General features: G+C 34.8%; 2 protein-coding genes across 4 annotated transcripts in view; one reads left to right on the plus strand and one right to left on the minus strand.

Moving 5' to 3' along the window:
- Window positions 1-1,732: 1,732 nt before the first annotated feature.
- dct (dopachrome tautomerase) lies at window positions 1,733-9,912 on the plus strand. Of its 2 annotated transcripts, XM_038301203.1 has the most exons (8): window positions 1,734-2,258; window positions 2,343-2,642; window positions 3,021-3,121; window positions 3,218-3,384; window positions 4,850-5,029; window positions 5,130-5,265; window positions 5,350-5,551; window positions 7,557-9,912. In XM_038301203.1, the coding sequence occupies exons 1-8, from the start codon at window positions 1,940-1,942 to the stop codon at window positions 7,727-7,729; spliced, it is 1,578 nt and encodes a 525-aa protein (XP_038157131.1). In that variant the 5' UTR covers window positions 1,734-1,939; the 3' UTR covers window positions 7,730-9,912. The 2 variants fall into 2 exon arrangements, with proteins under 2 accessions (XP_038157130.1, XP_038157131.1); XM_038301202.1 differs by having other exon boundaries at window positions 1,733-2,258; window positions 5,130-5,551.
- A 3,421-nt stretch (window positions 9,913-13,333) lies between these two features.
- Window positions 13,334-26,785, minus strand: part of LOC119793886 (glypican-6-like) — a 130,309-nt gene continuing 116,857 nt past the window's right edge. For both annotated transcript variants that reach the window (XM_038301170.1, XM_038301171.1), the window contains 3 exons: window positions 17,155-17,291; window positions 15,350-15,525; window positions 13,334-13,715 (listed from right to left, as the gene is read on the minus strand). In XM_038301170.1, the coding sequence (XP_038157098.1) occupies window positions 13,510-13,715; window positions 15,350-15,525; window positions 17,155-17,291 (519 nt within the window). In that variant the 3' untranslated portion in view covers window positions 13,334-13,509. The remainder of the gene's footprint in view (window positions 13,716-15,349; window positions 15,526-17,154; window positions 17,292-26,785) is intronic.

Raw genomic sequence — 26,785 nt, forward strand, 5'->3', positions numbered from 1 at the left:
TATGGAGCCAATTTAATTGGTTTAACTGTATATGTCTGGAAAAAAATAGATCACTATGTTGTTAAATCTCTAATTTAAACCTTCCACTGTTATGCAGATGCCTCCAAGGTTTAACTCCCTCTTAAAAAAAGCCAAGGGCTGCTCCTTTTTTCATTGTTCATATATCTCAATGATATAAAGTCCTGGATGGCCTCAAACTTTTTGAATTTAAATGAGCAAAACATAGATATTGGTTCTGTGGCACAATATGTTTAGCCTGTTATCACAAATCCTGGATTTAAGATGGATGCTGATCTTAAACTTGAAAGCCAGATCAGGATGGTTGTCAAATGATTTTTTTTCATTGAGGCAGCTAGCTAAAGTAAAACCATTTATAGCGAGGCAGCATTTAGAAACAGTGATCCATGCATTTGTATTGTAACTTTTAGGCTGGATTACTGTAACTCACTTTATCTTGGAGTTAGTGATGCATCTCTTAGGCGCCTGCAGGCTGTGCAAAATGCTGATGGACGACTTGTAACTGGATCTAAAAGGTTTGAGCACATTATCTCCATATTAAAACTTGTTTTAAATTTCTCTTGTTTAAATCTCTTAATGGTTTGCAATTAAGATGCTGCATTTGCGTACCCTATCCGATCCCTAAATTCTGCAGACCAGAAGCTCCTTGTTGTTCCTATATCCAAGTGGAAACAATGAGGAGATTGTGCCTTTGCTGTAGCAGCTCCAGTTATGGAATAATCTGCCCTTGGTTGTCAGGCAGGCATCCACTATTTCAGAGTTTCCATATCTTCTTAAAACACCCCACTTTGCTAAGGCATTTTGTATATCCTGAGACCTTATTTTTTTATTTAACTTAATTTTTTATCTTCTGTTTTAATTACTTTTCATTTGAGCTACTTTAACACTACTTTTAATTCTTAATCTTTATTTTAGCTTGTTTGTATTTCTCTGTCTATTTGAATTTTACTGTTGCTTTCAATTGTATGTGCAGCACTTTGATGACCTTTGTTTTTTTTAAAGAGCTATATAGATAAAAGGGTATGGTATGATATATCCTTAATGATAATTCTTAAAAACAAAATTCTACATCAGGTCTAGAAAAGTTCCATTTTATGAGCAGGTATAGGTAAATTACCAAAACTGCATAGCAGTAAGTAAGTAAATGTTGCCATTCAAGAAGTTGTAAAAAGGTTACTCAACTATATAGTATATACTGTACACTTGTCTGACCTCCAACTGCCACAGCGGCTTCAAGCTTGTGTAGAAAAAATAACTTTCACTTTAGCATGTTAATTCATTCATCCATTCAGTGATGTTACTCATGATGGGCAGAATCAAAAAATGTACTTAGTTATTTAACATTATAATGTGACCTAAATAAAAGTATAAAAAAGGTGGAGTAAAAGTAGATTTTTCTTAAGTAAATTAGACTGAAAAATCAGCTAGTTACCCCTGTGAATGATTCTGATGGGACACTAAGCTTAAAGCTAATTTTAATTCTTTTTCTTTTCATTTTTGGGGAAGGCGTGTGACTCGACCACAAGGAACAACTAAACATCACATTATCCTCTGCTGCAATTAAGTGGTTGTACAACATAATAGCTCCTTCAGACAGATTCCTGGTATTTTTTTCCAGATCTTGCTGCAACTCACAGCCAGGCTTGTCAGGTGGCCATCACAAGACCAATGTCTTAATCCTCTTCATCCCTACAAAAGCAAGAATGCACATTAGAGGCGTCTTAATCTGCGTGTAACCAGTTGCAACACGGCGTGCTTTGGCTTTAACTGCTTTTTCCAGAGATTTTAACTTTATCACTGAATCTAATTTGAAGATACACAGCAGCAGACCGTGGTTGAGTGAGATTCCACACTCCTTGGGGGGGAAACAAATTGACTACCTCACATCGACCACTTGATCTGCAAATTGATTTTTTTTAACATGTCATTGGAAGAAAGAAACAGGTGGAATATGAGGACCGTGCTGCTTCTCTGCATTGTATCTTTGCTTCTCTTTGTTTACCCTGCAGAGGGGCAATTTCCTAGAGCTTGCTGTACAGTGGAGAGTATCAGGTCTAAGCAGTGCTGCCCTTCTCTGGGTTCAGATCCTGCCAACGTCTGCGGCTCTCTGTCAGGGAGAGGAAACTGCAGTGCTGTGCGAGTCGACTCCAAACCCTGGGGGGGACCCTACAGACTCAGAAATGTTGATGACAGAGAGAGATGGCCCACCAAGTTCTTCAATCAGACTTGCAGATGTAATGGTGAGTGAATGAAATAATGTATGTGTAAACCATCACAAACACCTTAAATTGCAAATATTTTAAAATTGGCTTTTTGTGCTTCAGGTAACTTTGCTGGTTATAACTGCGGTCAGTGTAAGTTTGGTTGGACAGGTCAGAACTGTGACCAGAGAAAAACACCTGTGCTTCGGAAGAACATCCACTCCCTAACCAGTGAGGAGCTCCAGGAGTTCTTAGATGTCCTGGATCTGGCTAAGAACACCATCCACCCAGATTACATGATTGCCACACAGCACTGGCTGGGCTTGCTGGGACCAAACGGGACTGAGCCACAGTTTGCCAACATTTCCATCTACGATTTCTTTGTCTGGCAACATTACTACTCAGTCAGAGACACTCTTTTAGGTAAATAAAAATTTTGATATCTTTAACAATCAAAATCCTATTGAATAAGGAGATCAAATTACAGTTTATGGTGTTTAGAAACAGACATAACTGCATATGATGGGGCTAGATGATGCATTATCTTTAAGTTTATGTTTAAGCTAAGGTACTAATTATAGAAGAATAATAATTCATACATCTGTAGGAAAGCCCCCTGCTGAAATCTAGAGTCAGGGCTAATCCTTTACAAGTGTTCTTAAACATTTAGTATTAACTATATTTGTATCAACTGAACTGATTTTTAGTATTTTGTGTAGAGCCATATTATAAATTATTGGATACCATGCTTGTTCTAATGTTAGTTTTGAAAATATATATAATATACTAATTTTCCTGCAGGTCCTGGTCGCCCATTCAAAGCCATAGATTTCTCACATAAAGGTCCAGCATTTATTACCTGGCACAGGTACCATCTTTTGAGCTTAGAAAGAGAACTTCAGGTAATGTATGTCTATCTGTAGAAATACAACTTAATTTTTATGTAAAAAAAAAAATAATAATAATATTAAGGATTTTATTATTGTCTCTTACGGCAGAGACTCACAGGTAACGAGAACTTTGCGATTCCGTACTGGAACTTTGCCACAGGACAGAGTGAGTGTGATGTGTGTACAGACTCTCTGCTTGGAGGCAGGAACCCAGAGAACCATTTCCTCATCAGTAACCAGTCCAGATTCTCCAGATGGGGGATAGTGTGCAACAGGTCAGCAAAACAAGGGATGGGAAAATACTGTGCGTTTTATTGGAAGATGAACACCCCCGAGCTATATCATTTAGAGATGAATGCTTTAGTGCAAGACAACTTCCAGGGAGAGGAGAACTGGCTAAGCTCTGGCATTAATGTTTAAGCCACAGCATGGCAATTGTATCACGTTTTCCAGATTTTAGACATTAGCCCAACAAAAACATAGGTATTTAGTGCTCTGGAATCCAGTGATACAGCTTTGATAAGTCAGATTTTCCAAAAAAGTTAAAAAAACAATCCACTGGACTTTGTTTCCAAGTTTGAAGACATTTCTCTACCATCCAGAAAGCTTTTTCACCTTAAAATGTCAGAAATTTTGTTGAGTTCAAGGCTTTATAGAGTTGACCAAAAACAAAGCCTTGTTTTGGATTCGAAAACATGCAAACTGAACCGGACAAACGGGTACACCCCTTAGGAATGGGCAGTCGTTTGGGTTCTTTGTTAGCCTGCAATACCTGATACCTGTCTATGTCTCTGAAATTGGGTCGTTAGGGGGAATTGTTGGCCTGACTGAACAAGCAAGATGTTCTGTTCAACTGTATGGGGATGGGGGTTGCGATGATAGTGGGAAGGAATCTTTATTGCTGAATTGTAGTCTATAAAGCCTCAAACTCAACGCTATCTCTTACATTTTGAATTGAAAAAGCCTCCTGGATGGGAGGCAAAACGTCTTCAAACTTGGAAACACACACCAGTGGATTGTTTACTTTTACTTTTCTGGAATTATTTTGAGCTGGATGCCTGAGAATCTTTACCAGCAGAAGTCAGAATTTATATGACACAATAAATAAAGAGCAATGTAATGTAAAATTTTTTTTTAAAATGTATTACCAATGAGTCTGAACTTTATCATATAAGTATTTAGAGATCCCTTAGATTCACCCTTTGTTGCAATTTCAGCTGTAATTCTTTAAGGCTGTGTCTCTCCAAATGTTTGGGTCCCAAGGCTAAATATCTTTGGGCATACTTCTTTGTAAAAGACCTCAGAATCAGTGAAACCAAGGGAATGAATCAGTAAACATCTGATTTTAAGTGTGGACTTTATCTGAACCATTTATATAAATAATTATGCTTTGCTCTAAGCTGCTTTATTATGGTTCTGTGAGCAAATTTAGGGCCAAGCAGCTCTAATCTTAAGAGTTTAAAGCCTTTAAAATCATTTCAAGGATTTCTCTGTTTTTCAGTCATCGTTTTATTATATCTTATTTATTCATGTTAAAAAAAGATTTGGATGACCACATTAACAATAAATAAAATTAAATATGTTCTAACATGACAAAATACAGAAAAAGATCAGGCTGCATAAGTGCTTGTTCAATCAAATGCAGGTCTCAAAAAACAGGTCTTAAAAAATACAACTAAAGTATTACAAGTTTGTCCATTTTGTTATGAAAAAAGTTAACTCTTTATTTTCTTGTTCTAGTTTGGACGATTACAACCGCCTGGTGACTCTTTGTAATGGCACAAGTGAGGGATTTATTCAAAGGGGGTTGGTAGGAAGAACAAACATGTCTTTTCCTACCATGACTGATGTAAGGAGCTGTTTGGGAATTAGAGACTTTGATAGCCCTCCATATTTTACCAACTCCTCCTTTAGCTTCAGGTAAAAACAAACACCTTGTTTCATAAATGTGTTTGAAGGCTAGAAACTCACTGCAATAATGTAAAAAACAGTAATTGATTAATTTGCTTAAATTGAACAGAAATGCACTTGAAGGGTATGAAAAGCCAGATGGAGAACTGGATGACTCTGTTAACAACCTTCACAACCTTGTTCATGCTTTGCTCAATGGAACCAGTGCTTTGTCCCACTCTGCAGCCAATGATCCCATCTTTCTGGTAAAAATTCAATTGCATAGCATTAATCAAAATAAATTAGGATTCAGGCCAAATAACAAATCTGTTTCTGTCTTCATTTTAAAGGTTCTTCATTCTTTTACCGATGCAATTTTCGATGAATGGATGCGCAGGTTTATTCCATCCAATGCCACCTACCCAGATGAAATGGCCCCCATCGGTCACAACAGGGACTACAACATGGTTCCTTTTTTCCCTCCAGTCACCAATGAAGAGATCTATGTCACATCCGATCAGCTGGGATATTCATATGCTATTTCCCTCGATGGTGAGTAAATACTCAGCAAACAAGTTAAACATGATTAGAGGGCCATTTTTCTTTGTACCTGAATGTTCACTTATTGTGGCAAGAGTTTTTTTCTTCCTCTGTGTTTTTTAATGGGTCCTGCATTAAGCTCAGTTGTGTTTTATTACAATTTTATTCATCTATTTCATTTATAAGGCATATTAGGTCAAGCAGGTGTTGAGAGAATTTGGTGGAGATAAATCCAGCTGTTTAGAGCTTAAAACTGCTGTAAAACTGAATATGGCTCCATCTCTGTCAGGGGAGTCGATATGTGGTACTGTCAATCAACAGACAACTCCAGAATTTCATGACATTTTATCATTAATAAGTAACCATAACATTTGTTAATTTTATCTTTTTAATTGTTTAACTTTATTTTGTAGCACTTTGACATAGGCCATTGTTGAAGTGCACTATAAAAGGTATTTATTATCAATAAATTAACATTTCTAGAATATTTATTTTCATTATTAGCTCCAAGTCCTTGGCTTAGATCATCATCTTTCTTTAAAGCCACTCTTAAACTGTCAGTTACGTACAAATTCTTTTTAATTTTATTTTATTAGATCACCTGCAACATGTCGACTCATTGAAGGCACAATTTTATTTTTTGCAATTTAACACACCTTTTAAGGAAATTAACAGTTTATTGATGCTTCAATAATTCATTAACAGTTTATAGAAATATTTAAATATTAATTCATTATATGTGCTAATAGCATATATGATCTTATCCTTTTTATTTAGTACAATTGATAGCCCTGGGCGTGCAGGTGGTACAGTGGTTGGTCCTCAATGCTGGCGACTGGGGTTCGATTCCGGCCTGTGGTCCTTTCCCGCATGTCACTCCCTCTCTCTCATAACCCCTTTCCTGTCAGCCTACTGTTGAAAAAAACAGCCACTAGTGCTGTAAAAACAAAAAAAAAATGAGATAGCCCTGTTTGTGGGGCTTTAAGTGTTATAGATAAGGTGGTTTGTTAACAGATGAGCCAACGTGCGGCATTTACTGTAGCCAATCAGCTTTACAGTCTATCTGATAACGCCTAATAACTATTTAAATGATTATTTTATTCAAAATACATTTCATTTGAAAATTTTAGGCTTTACTAATTAAATGTATAGTGGGGAATTTTCATAAATTTTGAAAAGACCTGCCGTCTTTTCAAAATAAAAAAATAAAAAATGCACATGCACAACCCTGTACCCACTACCGACTACTGGGGCCGACAGTGACGTTGGATGTAGGAGTTTGCCCTGAAATCAAAGGGTTGACTGTTCAAGTCCTGACTCCGACTTTCACTGTTGTTGTGTTCTTGGGCAAGACACTGATTTGTCTACTGATGGTGGTCAGAGGGCCCAGTGGCGCCAGTGTATGGCAGCCCTGCTTCTGTCAGTGAGCCCCAGGGCAGCTGTGGCTACATTGTAGCTTGCCACCATCAGTGTGTGTGTGAATGGGTGAATAAATGTAGTGTAAAGCGCTTTGGTCAAGTCTCTTGACTTGAATAAAGGCGCTATATAAGTACATGCCATTTACCATTTACCGATAGGAAACACTTATTCGTGCAAGAGCATGCACAAGCCCATTTCTCCTCATGCACGCTCTGTTCAAAAGAGCTTGCAATTTTTCCACTATGTCGGACTTACCATGGGTAAGTGTAAAATGTGAGAAGCATGTAGGATGCCCTTACATAAACATATCACCAGAATGATTGACAATTAGGAGCACCACTTATTTTGATGATCCACTTTGAAAGATAACATCCTCCACTATAACTTTAATATATCACGCAGGGAATGATTTTTGACCAGGTTCAGGGACTAAATATTGTTATTACCTTATCAACACTGATAATCGCAACTGAGCAAAGTAATCAAATTTATCAAAGATGAAGTCAATATCATTGATGATGTCCTTAAATGTTACATTAGGATTATTCTGCTGAACATGTAAACTTTTAGTTTTTCTGTGTGTTTCTCTTTTCTACAGATGCAGATGAGGGAGCTGTATTTGTACTTGGCTCCACGTTGGGAGGTGTCTTTGTTGGTCTACTGGTGCTCCTCCTTATCTTTGTGCTCTACCTGCGTCAGCGTAAAAACAGAGGCTTTGAACCGCTGATAAGAGCAGATTTCACAAACAGAAAGTACACAGAGGAGGCCTAGCTTTCACCTGTGGTTCCAAAATGAAATCCCAGCGCTCAAACGTACCTCAGAGCAATGGAGCTGTCAGTGTATGATGTTAGAAAATTCCCAGTCCTACAATCGAATGAAAAACCTTACCTTTAGTTTTTAAGTTTAACCATTAAAGAAAGTTTATCTTGTGTACAGTGCCTTGCAAAGGTTTTCATATGCCCTTAAATATTGTTAAATTTCCTATTTTAAAACACAATCTAACAAAAACCAGTTCAAACCAAAACAATTCATTTATTGAAAGAGACAGAAAATTATATATGGATCTAATTGAAGAATGGTACTTTCTAACCCAAATGGGCTTTGATATATATATTCCATGGTAGCTGTGGCTATGTTTTCAATGTTGTTCTTCTGAAAAAAATGACAAATTTTTCAGGCTTTTTATAGACTTTCCCCCCTATTTATTTAGCAGGGGTGTAAATCACCAGCTTGATTATGATACAATGTTCTATTGATTTATTGGGATGATGCTAGGCTGTTTGCAGATATATTACAGCACAACTTCCATTAAAGTCAGTTCTCAAGTCCACGACTGATTTTAAGTAAAATCATTTGACCATCTAACACAACAAGCTAAAGTATGATTTGACCATTTTTAATCCAATCTGTAAAGCAGTTGTTCCATTAGCAGATTCTTAGAGTTGAGCTGTTGATCCCTACAGCTAGATTGGAGTTACCAAGGGGCTGTTATCTACTGTTTAGGAAACGCTTTCGTCAGCTATACCTTGGTAGGCTTGTAGTTATCCCAATCAATAGATTCTTATATAACTGAAAATGCTTGATAAAATGTTGAAAACTTAGGATATTGTTCGATAAACGATAAGTTATTCCTTCTTCTTCCTGATGCAGATCTTTTTTTTTATAAAGTTCTGTAAAAGAAACCTTTACAAAACTGCTGTGTAGGCTTATTTATTAAGATGCATGCTGAATAAATATCTTCATACCCGACTCATGATTGGAGTTGCTACACTTGATTTCAATAATAGGCATCAGACTGAATGGATTTGAGTGCAAATCAATGCAACTTTTCAGATCATTATATGTATATAATTATTTTTATATAGATCTTTATGTATCAGTTTTATTCCACTCCCCAGTTCTACATTCTGCAAGTTGCTAATTCTAAAACGTAAACAAAAGTTTGTGGCAACGAATTGAAAAGCTTAGGTGGTATGCAAAGTTTTGGGAGGCACTGTAAAAAAGTAAAATGTCAAATTTCTTTTTAAAAAATATCTTTAAAAAAAAGTTATAAAACTCAGTATTCTGTAAAAAAACCAAATCAGAATTAATTCTCAAATGTATTAAGACAGAAATGCAATGACCTCAGGGTTAATATACATTATGGCATCTTTGCTCAACTAACTCCTTACCTCTAAATAAAGAATAAATATAACTGTGATTTATAGAATTGATGTAATTCCGCACTGGATGAGCTGTTGTTTTAACTTTTATTGCAGAAATGTTACAAATTCAATGATTAAAAAAAATAAAACACAAAAAGGGCATCTTGTGAGATCAACATTCAGAATAAAGAATCATGTTCATTAATAAGCACTGAATATGTTCTCTCTGTTGGTGTTCCTGCACTGTGGATTTAAAGAAGTAGTTCAAAACAATATTGAAAAGCCAGATAGATTTTCTTTAATATTTGTGAAGGGGAAAACATAGGCTAATTCTGTGGATGTCTACGCTCAGTTGGCCCTCTGGTTATGAACCTGACAGGCTCTCAGGGAACAGGGATCCTACATCCAGACATGTTTTGTCCGCGCCCCTCAGCGGTGCCAAGGCCTCTCACATTCTGTGTAAGTACGCTCTACTGAGGAGCTTCACTGAAGCATTCAGGCCTGTCGGGTCCCCACAGATTCTCATTTCACAGGTGACTGTGGTCGGCTTCAAGCCTGTCTGTGCTGCAGACATAACCATTCAAGCTTTCCAGATAAATTCAGGGAGTCTTTCTTAACATTCCCTGTCACCAATGTGTGCTGTTGGCCGCTTGCCTCTCTTAATAACTCCCACACATCCTACAAATATGGTAATATGTGTTTCTATGTTCTTTTCAAATCTGTGAATCTGTTTGAAGATGGTTTTTGACTTTTCTTTTGCAACAGTGCCCATTCAAAATACTAAAACAGTTACACAGTAAGCACTTTTCTAAAAAAAAAAAAGGCAAAAGTTCCAGTAAATATGAAACATGTTTGATATGTTATTTAAATATTTGGTTACTATTGTGTAAAGTATTCTGAGGAAGCAGCAGAGAACAGGATAGACTCGTTTGCTTTGAAATGATATAGATTTTACAGCAGAACAAGAGAATAGATTTGCTCTTTTAAAGCAACACCAACTGTAGAAAAACCCACATTGACTTAAATTGATAATTTATTCTTGAGAGAATATTTAAATTGCGTATTTTAATTTATGATAGCAACTAGAAATCTCCTAATCTGAATTTCTTGCCAACCACTAGTGTTAAAAGGGTTGTTCAGATGTCTGAAATGGGTTTCTGTTGAGAGATTATGAACAGTCAATAACTTACCTGCAGCAGATAGTTCCATTAGTCCTCATTTTGATAAAAATAGATTACATTTGACCCCAATAGGTTAGTAAAAATACAACTGAACATACTTATATATATATATATATATATATATATATATATATTCAGTTGTATTTTTTTTACTAACCTATTGGGGTTATATATATATATATATATATATATATATATATATATATATATATATATATATATATATATATATATATATATATATATATATATATATATATATATATATATATATATATATATATATATATATATATGTTCAGTTGTATTTTTTTTACTAACCTATTGGGGTTATATATATATATATATATATATATATATATATATATATATATATATATATATATATATATATATATATATATATATATATATATATATATATATATATATATATAAATCACCTTAAACTAAAGTGCCTTCTAATAAGTATTAAAGAAGCCTGATGTTATATTTATTGGCAACTATAGAAATATATATATATATATATATATATATATATATATATATATATATATATATATATATATATATATATATATATATATATATATATATATATATATATATACCAGGTATATATATATTTATATGTATAATTTTATTTACAATAAAATATATATATATACCAGGTATATATATATTTATATGTATAATTTTATTTACAATAAAGACTGCATTGGTCCATGGTGTACTGAAATTGCACTTCATTACTACATCTTTTGACATGCTAACGGTCTGATGGTAAAATAAACAATAAAAACAATTAATAATGGTTTTAACTGATACGTTTTTTTGTTATTCATTGTTACTTGGGCATAACTATATTCAAATGTGTGCGTACATGAGTGGCATTAATTTTTCCAGACCACTTTGAAGAGAACAAAGGAATTTCTTACATCAGGAGCTTAGGCTTATTTCCTTGTGACATCAATTAGGACTCTTAGATCAAACACAAGCTGTTTTATCTTGAAAGAGTTACAGTATTTTGCTTTGTAGTTGAGAACCCGACGACTGCTGTACTTGCATCTGCGCACTGGCTTGCTTTTGGCTGTTGTATACTATATACCATATTATACTACTATATACTGGCCTTATTATGCATAATGTGCACCGGCTCACTTTAAATCTAACAGTAAAAGCTGAAGGTCCAGATCTTTACTGATTTAAAGGGGTAGATTATGCTGAGTTCTCTACCTCAATTTCTGTTGGCAATGCCTCTAATCCTGCTGCTGGCTGGGAGAGAGTCCAGGTTAAGGTTTCTAGATAGAAAAAAGGCAAGTACTGAAGCTGGACCTGAATACATTCTGTAAATTCTACCAGGTAAACATAATCAGGGAAAAAAAAAAAAAAATATATATATATATATTTTTTTATTGTAACACGTTCATTGTAAGCTCGGTAAAGGTAAAGTAAGAGTTTGAGTTACAAACATATTGATCAAGCAAACGCCAAGCAGCTAAGACTGTTAAATGACATGATCATTTATATTTGTTATATACAGTAGTAGCCATTCAAAATATCCCCACTTTCCTTGATTGGCCCTTGGATGCTTCCCTAAGATTCCCTTTTTAAACATCAATCTTTGTGCTAAAATATTCCTCATGTCATGATTTTTGGTCATGTATTTCAGTGAAAGGGTGGAGTAAAAAAAAAAAAAAAGTTTGCCCAGGAGAAGGAGGGGGTCACTCCAATGGCTGGAAGTTGGCTAACATTCGGCTGGAGTTTGAATGGGAAGGGCCATTCTGAATGGCTGCTACTGTATAATTTTTCTATACTATATTATAACTGGGTTTGATTAAACATGATTGTGAACAAATGTATGTATTAAGTGTGACTGTAGATCAAACTATTAGGAAAACAAGCTATTAATATGGATACATTTCGAGTTAACCTGTGTGAACTCACATTAGAACTATTTCCAGTGAAGGATGAACTAACATAACACTGGGTTGTATGGATAAACTTAATCTGTAATTTTCACTGTTTGTGTTATCTAGAAAGTCCCTTATGTGCTACAGGCAAGAGAAGTCTTCATAATACATAGCCATAGACCTCTATGTAATAACAATCTCAGTCAAGTGTGAGTTTAGTTTAAACCTTTTATTCTTGTTTCAATAACCCTATGATATGATAGATATCTACTGAAGGTTATTGGCCATAACCTCTCACCAGAATCCCACTTAAACGAATGGAGAGAAATCTCTTATGTTGGCAATGAAAGACCAGTAATTACTCACTGTCAACCCAATTATAGATTAATCAATCAATAATTTTGAAAACAATTAGCATTTAGCTCTCTCTTGACTCTTGAAAAAAAAAATGGTAACAGCGCTCCATAATAAAAAAAAACACCCCTTTTAATGAGTTATTTCACGCCGTACACTATTAAAACTAACATAAGAACCTAAGATTATGGAGCTATGTCAGGCTTAAAACATTAAATGTTAATCCTAATCCTGGAAGTTTTAGCAAAAGGCCACATGATGAACAGATTTCTTTTGAATACCTAAGTCTCTTCAGATTTTGCATAAAACAATATGTGTATTTCTCTAAAAAAACAAAACAAAAATAAAAACATTTAAATTGTGACAAAGATAAAGATTTTTTTTTTGTTCCTTTACAAATCAATAATTGATTTAGTGTTATATATAATCAAATTTAAACCAAAGTGGACATGGTTCCTGAATCCATTTGCACTTAGACGGTCATTTCTTTAAAATATATTATCAAACATTTATCAGCTTATTGTACCTTTTTAAGGTGCATATTTAGACCACATCTCTTTTTTACATTTTCTTAAGACAAAAAAAATTTGCAATAAAAAAAATCAAAGTGCACACTATAGTTTTCTTTCTAAATGGAACCCTATGTTTATACTTGTGACATGTGAGAGAAATGTAAAGATTTATAAAAAAAATCTTTGAAGCAAAGTTTGTTGGATCCACATCAGTTTTAAAAACTGAAATGATGCCAAAAGATATAAGTCTAAGGATGCCACTGCATGAAAAGTGGAAAATCATGATGTGAATGGCTACTCTCTTTCTCAGAGCAGAATCCTGCACCATCAAAGCGGGTAGCCTGCTCTTTGCTTGACTGTAGCTCCAATGTGCCTGAATACAAAAACTGCCGGAGAGGAGGGGAAAAGGAAAACTCTTCAGTCCATAACTAGCTTGTTGCTCCAGCATTATCTCCATTGTTGGTGCAAAGCTAGTGCTAAGACAGCCAGCATGGTTGGCAGGGCTATGGGAGGTGCAAGGTGCACAGCAGAGTCCTCCACAGGCCCGCTCCGGTCAGCTCTCACCACTGGAGTTTCGGTAGCAGCACTGTACATGTCTGTAGTGCAGCCCTCTGTGCATCCGCTTCCACTGCCTGAGCCGCTGCCTTCATCGCCTGAATTACAGGAGCAGAGCAAAAACCCAAAAGGGCACATCAATGCCTCATTTATTCTCAGAGATAGAGAATTCAAACTTGACATTTAAACTTGTATAAGATGTTGATTTATATGAATTAATATGAAAAATGGTCAATAACTGTTTCTTCTAGATAATGTGTAATTATCATAGCTCATAAACTGAAGTACTTTAGTTTAAGTAAATAAGAATTTCTAACCTATAAAGTAGTCTAACATATTTTTTTCTGGTAAACAGTTTTTGTTTTGCATGATTTCTGTTGCAACTTTCTGACATAACCTTTAGGTTTTGTGCTTTTAGTTTAAAAACTTCCACTGGGATACATTACCAGTCAAAATAAAAATGGTTGACACAATCTTTATACTAATGACAATCAGCTGTAGTCCTCTTTTTTCCATTTAGTGTTTGAAAGTTTTTTTTTCCATTAGGCCTTTTATGGACAGGTTTCAGTCTATCCTTTCCTTTATCACCCAAACTCTGTCATCAAGCAAGTCATGGTCCCACCCAACTGGCAGCACAACCCTTAGAACTTAATCTTTTTAATCAATAAAACTTCTGTTCCTATTAGATAGTTTGATGCTTCATGAAAGTACCTGAACTCAATTTTATATAGGAAAGCCTGATATATTGCCTATAGATTTCTAGCATCTTATTGTGATTTATTTAATGGTTGAAATCATGTGGTTCTTATGTGTAACAATAGCTGTGCTTTACTTACTATTGTTAAAGCTATTAAAAAAACAATAGTGATTCAAAGGAAATGGAAGCTTGGCATTTTTTTCAGTAAATTAGTAAAGCAATGTAATTTTGCTAAAAGTTGGCAGAACATGCATGATTACACGTTTCTCTAATAAGAAAATGGCAAGGGGAGCTGTTCAAAGAAAGAGTCGTGTTTAAGTTGTGAGTCAGAATATTTTTATATATTATATTTTTTTCCTGGAAGCATATAATTAAGGCTGGAAGTAAGGCTTAATCTATCTAGATAATTTTCAAAAAGGAACAACAGCGATGGAGCAATTGCCTCTTAAATTTGTTTAGCTATTTGTTTCTACTCTATATTTTTACTTTGGTGATATGATGAATAAAAACACGTTTGTGCCTGCGGTTTATTAAAAGGTACAACTGGAAGGTTGTGAGTTTGACTACAGCTTCCTGCTGTCACATGGCAATAGATTTAACTCTAAGCTGCCTCCTTATCTGCATATGGATGTTCAAATGAGTTAACATGGCTATAATGTAAAATGCTTTGATTATATAAAAAAAAAAACAGAGTTTAGTATATGATAAATCCAGTACACTTGCCAAAAATTATAATAGTAAATTATTCTTACTGCCATCAAAAGCTAAAAAACCCCAGCTTTTATTGATTAGAAAAAAATTGTATGGGTGCACTACCTTATCATGGGTATGTTTAAACATGGATGCTTTGCGTTTCTACTGGAAAAACACAGTGCAGCCGTGCATGTAAGATATGTTTTAAATGTTCCAACAAGCAAAAAAAAAAAAAAAAAAAACAACAACAAAAGAAAAACAGTGTGACAGCTGCCTGAAGCAAAGCAGAAAAAAAACATTCAGACTCATTTGTCTACACAACAAATCGGGTTAAGAACTTACTTGTGTCTTGAAAGTAGATGTCATTGCCATGGTATGCATTCCTTAGTTTGTTGGTCATCACCCTCAGAGCCATGATCTGTTGACGGATGAAGGTGTCAGGACGTGTGATGTCGACACCCACCTCAGGATTATTTAGCTGGTTAGTAAGGCCATCCTTTTGGACTTCAGGGAAATACCTTTATTGAAAAAACGTAATTTAAAAAACAAAAAAAGATTCTACCGCATTAGTTTCAAAAAGGCAGTTGTTATGCAAAGACATCAATCAGAAAGAATTATCATCAGAGGCTTTAGGGAAGCATGAAACAAGTGCTTTTTTTTTACCCAATATTTAAATATGCGTCTAATTTTCATACAGCAGTTTGGGAAATGGCGCTCAAGGGTTACAGCATATATAAAAAATAGGAATTTGACCCCATAATGTCAGTTAATGAACTGACATACTGGTGAGGTATTTCTCAAGGGAGAACTGTGTCAGCTGCCTGCTCTCCTGCTGAATAAATAGGCACCGGGTCGCCATGTGATGGAATTCCACTAATCATCTGACACAACAGTTTGTTTTCTCATAAACTCCGATCACTCAAGCTAAGTACCTCTGAAATGTCCCTGAATTTGAAAAAGTAACGGTTTTGTTTGTTCCTTGACTCATTCAGGCTGGATTAGTAAACAGTGCCTTTTTAAAAGGTATACATAGTTCTCCAATCTCTTCACATTTGATGAAAAACAACCAAAAAAATGTTCATTCGTTTCAGTTTATGAAACGAATGTGACAGAAAAACACAAAGCAATGTACCACTTTGATGTCAAGTGAACAAAACTATTTAAAAAATGGAGGGGTATTCATTTGCTTTCATTTACTCTGAGCCTCCTAAAAAAATTCAATGCAAGCACTGGAATTTCTAATCAGTATATTACCAGGCTACCAGGGTATAGACAAGTCTGTAGCACTGATAACATTTAATCAGGCATTTTAAAATGTAGTCCTTTATGAAAGAATATCTGCAGAAATATTGGTAAAAAAAATCACAAGAAGCACAGTTTGCAGTGATACAGAAAATGCTTATTTTAAACAAAAAAAACAAAAAAATAAATCCTCTATAAATACTAAAGCTACATGCAGCAGAGAGGTGTACATGTCATCCCCAGTGTAAAACATGGTGGTGCGAATCCTTTTCTTCAGGGAAATAGAAGCTGGTCCAGGTCAGTTAGAAGAGACAGCGCAAACACTGAGCTATTTAACAAACAATAACCAAATGTTTTAGGCGTAAAAAGTTGATCAAAGAGTCTCTAAAAGACTTGCCACTGTAATTACACACATGTTTTAAACCTTTTTTTTTTAATCTTCATTACTACAATAAACTGGTTCATGTTGATCTTTTCCATTAATGTGATGGAAATACTGTACATTAAAGTGTTTTTTCCATGAAACTCTCTATACATACATTTGCATCTAAGAGGGCAGTAGGAGTTTTTATTTTTTCTACATAAAGAGAGCAGATTAGGAGTTAACACTAAGCTGGTTAAATCTACAGAAAAAATAGAAATTGGTTCTCTAAGAATGGATAACATAAATATTCCAACTGATATCTAATATAATAAAAGACGAATACAGTAATAATATACTAATACATCCTTATTCTAATTAAACACCTCTTGATGAAAATATGCCAAGCTCCCTGAAGTGAAACGGCTTCCCCCTTAATTCTAAGATCAGACTGCTTAACGCCAGGCAGGCTGAACAGACTTTGGACTTTTAAGTAACCTTTTGTGTTAGCCTGCATTACGCTCCTGGGCAGCATTCCCCTTACCTGCCCTTGGTGTGTCCATTCCAGCAATTCTCCTCACTGGCGTTTCCTGCAGTCACTCTGTCATCCACACATATTGCCTCAGGCAGGCTTGACCAGAACTTCTTGGACAACTTCAGTTTCTCTTTTATGTCCACAACCTAATAAAAGACAAATGCTTTTAGACAAGTCTAAAAAGTTTTGACAAAACAGCAATGTGCTTGTTATTTTACTTAAAATATTTAAATTATATGATATAATACATTATAATGTAAAAAATTTTATCAAGAAAGGCAGGGCTAATAAATATTTTTATTTATTTATTACTGAAATTGTGATTTAACATTTAAAAAGCAACCAATGAGATGCCTTTAAATGCCTGTGTAAAAAATATAACAAAATAAAAGCACTCAACATATGTATCTACAAAATGCATCATTTGCTTTAGAGTCATCTTGAATCTGCTTTAACTTTAACTTTTCCAAGAAAACCACAAACTTAGATATTTGTCTAATATAAACAAATTCTCAAAAAAAAAACCAACAACAACAAAATAACAAGTAAATCATCACTTGGTTTATAAAAGCAACCAACTACCTGGGTACAAGTAATTATAAATAAATCAAGAAAGTGTTTATGAAAACAAATTGTGAAGTGTGACCTAAGGCCATGAAATTTGCATGGAGCCTTAAGGTAGATGTATAAAAGAGAAGAAAACAACAACAACAACGACAATAAAAAAAAACACACAAAAAAAACAGGGCACTGTCTAAAAAAAAGGATAATTGAATATTTCCCTGAATACTAGTCATCATACTAAAATGACTGTGTAGCGATATGGGAAACGGATACAAAATACAATACATTCACTTTACACACAGAACCATAAAAACATAAGATAAGGTGGGACAACTTTAAAAACCAAATTTGATGTATTTCTAAACAGTGTAAAATTGAAAAGTTCTTTTCAAACTGAAAACTGCTTAAATTATGGACAGAGCAAGTAATGCTGTACATTTAATGCCAGAAAAACAAAACAATTTATTTCACTAAATATTTCAGAGACATAAAAAACACATACAAATGAGGAAAATGACTGAGTAAACTCTGCAATACTGTATTGTATTTTATTATTATATTTATTATTTTTTATCATTATTTATTTATATAAATATATATTAAAAATAAAAACTTGTTAAAACTGTAAATTTACAGTCATTTTTACTATTTTTCAAGGCTGAACTTTTAAAAGATGAAATTATCCAGTGAGCTGTTTCCAAACGAAATTTCTTTTTGTTTTACACTTGTGTAAACAAAATGACAAATACAATCTGTCTAAAGTCTAAAGTCTATAATCCTCTTTATTTATATTTATTAATCATTTTTAACACTGGCAGAATATGATATAAAACAATTTTCATTCCGCAGATTATCTATCAGTTTCAACACAGGAATGTGGCTTGACTTTAAAATGCTAATATTACTGTACTTATAATCAGAAGAAAATACAATAAACAATCAGTTTAAAATTTAATCTGCCAGAATTATAAAAATTTTTGAGTTATCACATTTACTACAAAACCCTAAGATCTGAACAAATAAGTATATAGTGCATAATACATACAAAATAATAATAAATGTCACTTTGTATTTTTTTTTTATTTAAGTTGCATTTCAGTGACATGCATTGTATAGAGTTTGTTGTAAAGGAATGTACATCCACATTATAAAAGTATGCATGATGGATAAAGTTGGAGAGGAACCGTAAAACTTTTTCTTTCTGAAATCCAACCTTGAAGAAGCAGGATATGCATATTACATATAATCCTATTGTTTTTCATGATTTTCTTATCTCAGTTTATAGAGTTTAACTGACATAATTTATGTGCTTCAAATGTTATGCCTGTTTATTTATTTTTTATATTTACCAATTCATAATTTTTTTTTTATTCATTCATTCACATTCTTTTTTCATATCAAAAGCCTAAATGTCTTAGCTTCCCAGTCAAATGTCTAGATTTAATTCCAAGACATCAAACCTCTTAGACTCCTTGAGTTTAACTTTTTCTCCTGTTAACTGAATATTTGCATGATAAAAAGTAAGACCATGCAGGCTTGAAGCAATAATTTCAGCTCGAATGTCAGACCTAAATGGTCCCTTTGCATCCCAGCCATGTGACAAAGTCAGATATCGTTCCCTGACTTAAGCCTGTTGAACTCAAATCTTTCATCAAACACATAGAATTTGACATATTTCAGTGCAGCTGAAGGAAAGCGTGATAGCAGCAGGTTGGCCCCATTATCTTTTTCCGTCTGACTTGCTGTTGGCTTACGTGAAATTGTGGTGAACCTGAGCAGAACATGAAAGGTGCTGCACTGCCTGTGTGACGCCGCTGTAGGCCCTGACTCTGCTTTTGATGTGTTAATCCTGTCACACTGATGCCAAAGCACTTCAGCGGCTCTGATACTGCCCAGAGGGGTCAGGGCTGCACTCAATGCAAGAGTTTTGACTGGCAATGTTTGACTAAACCTCACACATTAAGTTTAGTTTCACAAATAACAGAGATTCAGAGCTTTACTTTGGTATTTGTCGAGGTGGGTGAAAAGTGTGACTTTAATATGGAGTGACTCCCATTTTAGCAATGCAAATATTTGATTAGCACATATGTTAGGCACAGTTGCAGGAAATAAACCCTTAACTTTTTCCAATTATTTATGGATACAGGAAATATATCCTTTATGTGAAGAACTAACATAAAAATATTAGTTTAATTTTAGATTCATTAGGCACAATGAGTAAAAAACTGCAATTTTTCAACTAGCTCAACAAAAAACAGCTGTTTAAAATTGAAAATTTAACATTTACATTTAACATTTAAAAGGAAACCATTGAGATTAATACAAAAATAACTGATTTAGAATGCTGCAAATATTTGTTGCATTCAGAGGAATGAAATAAATTTGCCTCTGGAAAAAGTCTGCCTCTTCTGTCACTGCTAGTTCCCTCAATGATGCGATGCACCAAATAAAACACTAGATGGCAGTGTGTGGCTATGAAATGAGGATCTGAAAGCAACAAGACTGGAAGAGTGGAAATAAAACTAATAAAAAACATATCAAAGCAACAATCTCTTTGCTAATGACATGAGACTCCAGGTAACCTTAGATCAATTGCATCAAATTGTTGTATGCGGAGGGAAACACATTTGGTAAAATGCATCTAACACATTCTTAGAAACACGACAGCATAATTTGTCTTTGCATGTGAGGGAGAAACATATTACGATCTGCTATTACAGCACTGACAGCTCTGACATCCTCATTAAAATCACAACAAGGATCACAGAAGACAACACCTCCCCCTCTCCCTTCAGACCAGGATATTACTCTGTATTTGTTTTCATTGTTATCCTACCAAATGACTGTTATTATGAGAGCTGATACTAAAGATGGCTCTGCTCTATAATAACGATTGACAAGGCAGCGGAAAGAGAGTTCACTTCCGAATCACTGCCTGTATCTGAAGATGGGCACATTTTCAGATACAGCTCTTCTTAGGAAATGTTTTTTTCTTTTGTAATTTTTCTCCTATTTAGAAAATTGTACAGGTATATAGAATTAGAATTTTATAATATTTTTTTTTTTCTGTATAACAATGATCCAAAACACAACATGTTCCCCTTAATTGCTAAAAAAAAACATGCCAATACAAAACAGAAATAACCAAGTTTTAGAGGTGGCCTAGTCAAAGTCTCTGTTTGAGATGAGGTGTGGATCCTATAGAACAATATAGAGTATATATAGTTAGAACAATTAGAGTGGGAAAAAAATTCCTGTCAAAGACTTGTTGAACGCTCGCTTAAACCCAAATGGCAGCTGCTGTAGTAAAAGTTTCCACAGCCATTTGTCGGGTTTAGAGGGAAAATGATTTTATTTCACAGAACCAATGATTTGTAAAACCTTTTGCTCTGTTAAATAAAATCATAATGTCACATTTTGATTTGAAACATAGAAGTGTGGCAAAAAGAATAAAAAATAGAAGAAATCTAAAACAGTTTTAAATTCAATCTGCTGTATCCATGTTTTCTCCTTACTAATTCTACATTAGCCCGTTTTACCAAGTGGATTGTGTCTGATTCAGTTCCCTCTGCTTTCTGCAGTTTGTTATGAGGAGCCGTTGCTCTAGATAAACTAAATGTTCTTAGAGATTATTTCATGATTTTCTTTTTATAATATTCATAGACATACACCTTTGGAACAGGCAGTTATGCTATTCTAATTGTATTCAAGCAGTACTGATATAACACAGTCACATGGTGAACTCAATCAATAAGTGTAGTTGTTATTTTACTATAATTATCCTTTTCTCCATTTCTAAACATATCGTTATTGGGGACATATACCGAGAAATAATTTTAAAAAAGGCATCCCTCCAGCCATTTTCTGTCACTCTTAATCCTGGTGGGGTCGCAAGGGGTGCTGGTGCCTATCTCCAGCTGTCAATGGGCTAGAGGTGGGTAACAACCTGGACAGGTAGCCAGTCTATTGCTCAACACAGAGACAAACAGGAAAAACATCCATTCATGCACACACTCACACCTAATTTAGAGAAGCCAGTTAACCTAACATTCATTGTTTTTAGACTGTGGGAGGAAGCCGGAGGACCCAGAGAGAACCCAAGCATGCTCGGGAAGAATATGCAAACTCCATCCAGAAAGTACCCAGGCTGGAAATCTAACCTCCAACCTTCTTTCAGCAGTGCTACCCATTGCACTACTGTGCAGCACAAAAAAAAAAAAAAAAAACATTACAATTTTCTACATTCCAACACAGTTTTTCTTTAATATTCAACCCATTTTAGGCAGCAGGGAGGCAGCATGCAGCTCAAATTTGTTCATAAGACTGGCTATTTACAGGGATCCAACCAGGTAATCTCACCCTTTGCAAAATGCAAGCACTCTGCTCTAACCACCAAGCCACAAATTGTCTAGGTAAAACACATTCCACAGCCAAGACATTAGGGAGGTAATCATAGTGTTTACTACTGACATAAAAACAAATTCCAGTTTCTTTGCTTATTTTAGTTCTCAGACTTCTTTTGGCTTTAATTTTGCATATGGCATATGTTTATATTTCAAATGACTCATTTGTTACACACCTTAGAAAAAAAATCATGATTAAAAACCAAACTAATAAAGATTGAGGCTGATGAATTTGGCTATGTTGAAATAATGGGCAGAAAAAATTATTTGCTTCATTGAACAAATTCATGTATCAACATGGATTTGGCCAAATAAATCACATATTTTGTTTTCTTCTTTTTGATTTCTGCATGTTTCTATGAAGGCAAAACTTCATAGTACAAGCAGAAGTATCCTGCAAGTGTTTAATAGTACAAAGAAGGAAATTCATTAGTATGCATCTTTAGTGACAGCTTGTAGATAAAAAACTGCTCTAAAATGTAGCGTTGTCCTTTCCTTCCTTTCCTCTTAAGATTTTTTTCCCCCTCACAAGCCCTGTTTTCCTCCCTCCTGTCGTGAACCATAAATAATTTCATTGTGTTTTTCCGCTTCTGTCTACCTTCTAGCTTCATCTGTGCATGGCCCTCTTCCTGTTTCCTCCCTCTCTTTCCCTCCCTTTCTGTCTTTCTTCCTTTAGTCCAAAGCAAAAGCAAATGTTTCATGGTTGCTGACCCCTGATCCTGAAGCAGAACCCCAATTCAAGGGTGATTTGAGAATAAAACCATGGATTTTCTTCAACTCTGATCTCTCTCTACCTTTTGCTGAGTTTTTTCTTCACCTGTCATATTTTTTGTGACCCTCTTATCTTTGACTACGCCACTGCATAAGTAAAAAAAAAAAAGAAAAACATTTTAATTACTGCTCCTACTGTAGATATAAGCAAATTAAGGTCAATTATGAAATTCGTGTAAACATTTTCTAACAGTAATTTAACACATCATCTTTACATGACATGCCATTTTCTCTTGTGTTTTCCATCTTGAAGGTTGGCAAAAAGCCATGAGCTTTGTTGGCCTGACCTATTAGTACCCCAAGAAACAGGAAGCCAGAAATTACCACACAAACATAAAAAAATCCAGTATATATAAAAAATTTTGGTTTATTTTAAGCAAACCCTTACTATCAAACAATACTATTTCTTAAAGTGTGACATTTACAGTTTTAAAAAATTATTTCTAAGATTGAATTTTTCAAAATTTACTTTTTACTGTGAAATGATGCCTGCTCAACGGAAATCGAGTCATTTTAAGTCCTTTTATGCAGCTTTATCCTGGGTTCAAACAATTGTTGTGGGCCCTGCAAGAAAAGTAAATGTGCAGTAAATTAACTTTTCTATTAAATATTAGATTTTTCAATATCAAACTGTATTAAATATAAACTGTTCTCCTGACAGCAGTAGGTTCCTAAGATTAAATCATGGGTACATTTGATAGTTTCCAGGTCTCAAATTGCTAATTTCTTCATATATAAAATTGCAAAAGAATTAAATTCCACTCAAGAATACTTTATTAATCCCAAAGGGAAATTAAATGTTGCAGTAACGCAATACTTATTTTTCAAGTATAACAACCATATTTTTCCACATTTCTGTGCCTTTATAAACCTGAAAAACAAAGGGATACCTTAATTAAATACCATAATTTGTCATCCTACATACCAATAATTAGCTCAAAACAAGATATGAGGCACTCAGCATTGGCCCACACCTACAATGATAATGCACTTTATTAAAGTTCAAAGAGATTAGTGCTTTTTTCCAAACACAAGTTTAAATGTGTTTATATGGCCAAAATAATCAACACAAAAAACCTGTTAATGCATAAATGAAGCACAGTGTTTACATGAAGTAAAAGTAATTAGCCATCCTAAATGAATACACATCCAGAAAAGGTTTACAGAGAGTAATTCTATCTGAAAACAGCTGCATGAGCCACAGAGATAATTGAGTTAGAAGGCTTAAAGGCCTTTTGTTTACAGGCACTTAAAGTATTTCTAAAAATACTCATCACTTGCTTGTTTGTGTATTTAGTAGATATGGTGAGCAGATTGACAGATGATGAATTTCAGTGTCCGGAGGCGGCATCCATGTTTCATAAAATCCAATGCAACCAATTGTCTTCTGAAGTGAGACCTCAAAGGACCTAAAAATAAAATCAAGCTTTATGAATGTTGTTCCACAGAAGGGATGGGGAAGAGCTAATGAGAAATATGGACGGAGCTATACAGGGAAATTTGATTAAAAAACACCTTTTGTAGGTTACAGAAGACTTTAGCTTCACTTTCTAGCAGAAGAGAAGCTCTAAATATGTGTAGAGCCAGAGCTACACTGAAATGGTTCAAGGCAAACAGATTAGTTAGAATGCCTCATTTCAAGGTAAGACCTAGACCAGTTAAGAAGTTATACTAAAACCTTAAGATTGCTGTCAACAGACATCTTTCAATCAATCTGCTTTGAGTCAGCCCATTTGCAAATAGGGATTAAATACCTTGTTCTTACGATTTGTAAAGTTGGTAAAGACATATCCTGAAGAAATTGAAAATATAATTGGAATGTAGTTCAAAAGCCTATAATAAACTTCTTCAGTTTTTCAGGCACTGATAGGCTTTCGTAAAAGATTACCCTAAGATTAAAGTAAAAGATTACCTGATTACCTGTTTAGCTCAATCTAACTTCCCTTTTACTCTGACCAACCAAACTGTCACAGCCAACCTGATTTTTTACAATGCTGCCCACTTTGTGTTGCTTATACATTTCCTGACCCTCATAATATTACTTGTTCATTAATGGTTACATAAGCTGACTATTTTACTAATGGAAGGTAAAGTGGAGAATTTTCGCAAATTTTTTAAAAGACCCACCCTCTCCTCTTAAAAAAAAAGCACATGCACAACCCTGTACCCGCTCCCGCAAAGGAACGCCTATTATTCTCCTCGTGCACGCTCTGTTTAAACGTTGCTGTTTGCATCGCTCATACAAGCTTACTTTCCAAAAGAAGATTTGCAGTTTTTCCACCATGTCAGACTCACAATTGGTAAGTGGAAATGGGGACGAGCATGTAGGACGGCATTACATAAACATATCACAACAATCATTGACAATTAGGAGGACCACTTATTTTGATGATCCAACCAGAAAAAGAACATCCTCCACTATACGTTTAAGTGATTTCACTGAGGCTAATTTCAGTATTACCACAATAATTAGCCCAAAAAAAGAGAAAAAAAACAAATTTTTTTACTTTGCTATTGTGTTTTACTTTTCAGACGTCAATTCCATAGAAGCGGTACTAAACGGTGTCACACTTTTATTTTAAAACTGAACTTACACAGTGACCCATGCTCCTATAATGATTAGTGGCTGTTCAGTCAGCTGGCGAAAGCCCTATTCTCTCCCTGTAAAATGTCTCAAATTTTACAAGAACAACTCTCCCTTGTTAAACTGTCAGTCCCTGTCCATGCACATATCTGCGGGTTGTCAGCATACCCTCCTGGCTTCAAGTCTGAGCTAATTTAGTGCAAGTTCAATCTAATCACAGACTCGACAGCAGGTCTTACCACTCAAACCACAATTGCCAGACAAGTCGTCGATCAACCTATTTTCCCTGGCAACTGCTCCTGCTGTCTGTGTTAAAATAGTTTTTCATTTGATACGAAAGCAGCATTCTTCCTGCATCTCAATTACTGAGGTCAGTGAGTCGTTTCAGCTCATACCAAGACCTTGGCTGTACCACATGTCTGTCCAAGACCAGTGACCACGCTGAGGACAAACCAAATAGTTCCTCACCAGGAAGAAGGCCACAGTAAGAATAACTCTGCCTCATCATCGCATTTTTTTGTATGTTGTGCAGGAAGAAATCCCCCCCCCCCCAAAAAAAAAGAAAATACAAAAACTGATCCAATCCTTTAAGCTGATGTTGACAACCTGCAGGGTCAAGTTCTGTCTGACGTGTTGCAAAGTCTTCTGTAATGATTCAGGTCAAACAGTTAACAGCAAAGCCTCTCAACCAAGACCTGCCATCTGGCTCAGGAGCTCTTTAGGCATATTAAAGAAAATGCCTCAGTAGAAATAACATTTACCAGCCTAAAGCACATCGTGGCTTAAATGGCTTGTGCAATAATGTTTTGAAAAGCTGTTTCTGCCACTTTGGCACGTCCACTTTGTCCTTGTCTGGAAATATTCAACTCAAATGTGACCGGCAGTGCTGTTTAGAGGAGGTAACCACCACAGTGCATAAACATGTGGGGTGTTCTTGTTCGATCAATATCCATCAACAGAATGCTAAAGCACCGATGTTTCGCCTTTGTGACTTTGCATGAGATGAGACTAGAAAGACACCTTGCGGTTAAGTGTGCATGACGGAGACATTGCACTAGAGAGAGTCACAGGCAAACTAAATATTGCTTCATTTTGTTCATGACAATGTGCTGATGATAAATGAAGTTTTAGAAAAAAAGATCTCATCCTTCTTTTAGCTTCCTGCTTATTTTGGTTGATTACTACTGATTATAGGTCTGAATACATTCATTGCTGACCATCGTAAAGACATGTAGCAACCTTAAAATAAATTAACCTTTAATTGTGAAAACATAATATCACGCTGAAAATTTAGGAATAAACAAACCTTTGATCGGAT

This window comes from Cyprinodon tularosa, unplaced genomic scaffold, assembly GCF_016077235.1.
Source record: "Cyprinodon tularosa strain WSP-4 unplaced genomic scaffold, ASM1607723v1 ctg463, whole genome shotgun sequence".
NCBI lineage: Eukaryota > Metazoa > Chordata > Actinopteri > Cyprinodontiformes > Cyprinodontidae > Cyprinodon > Cyprinodon tularosa.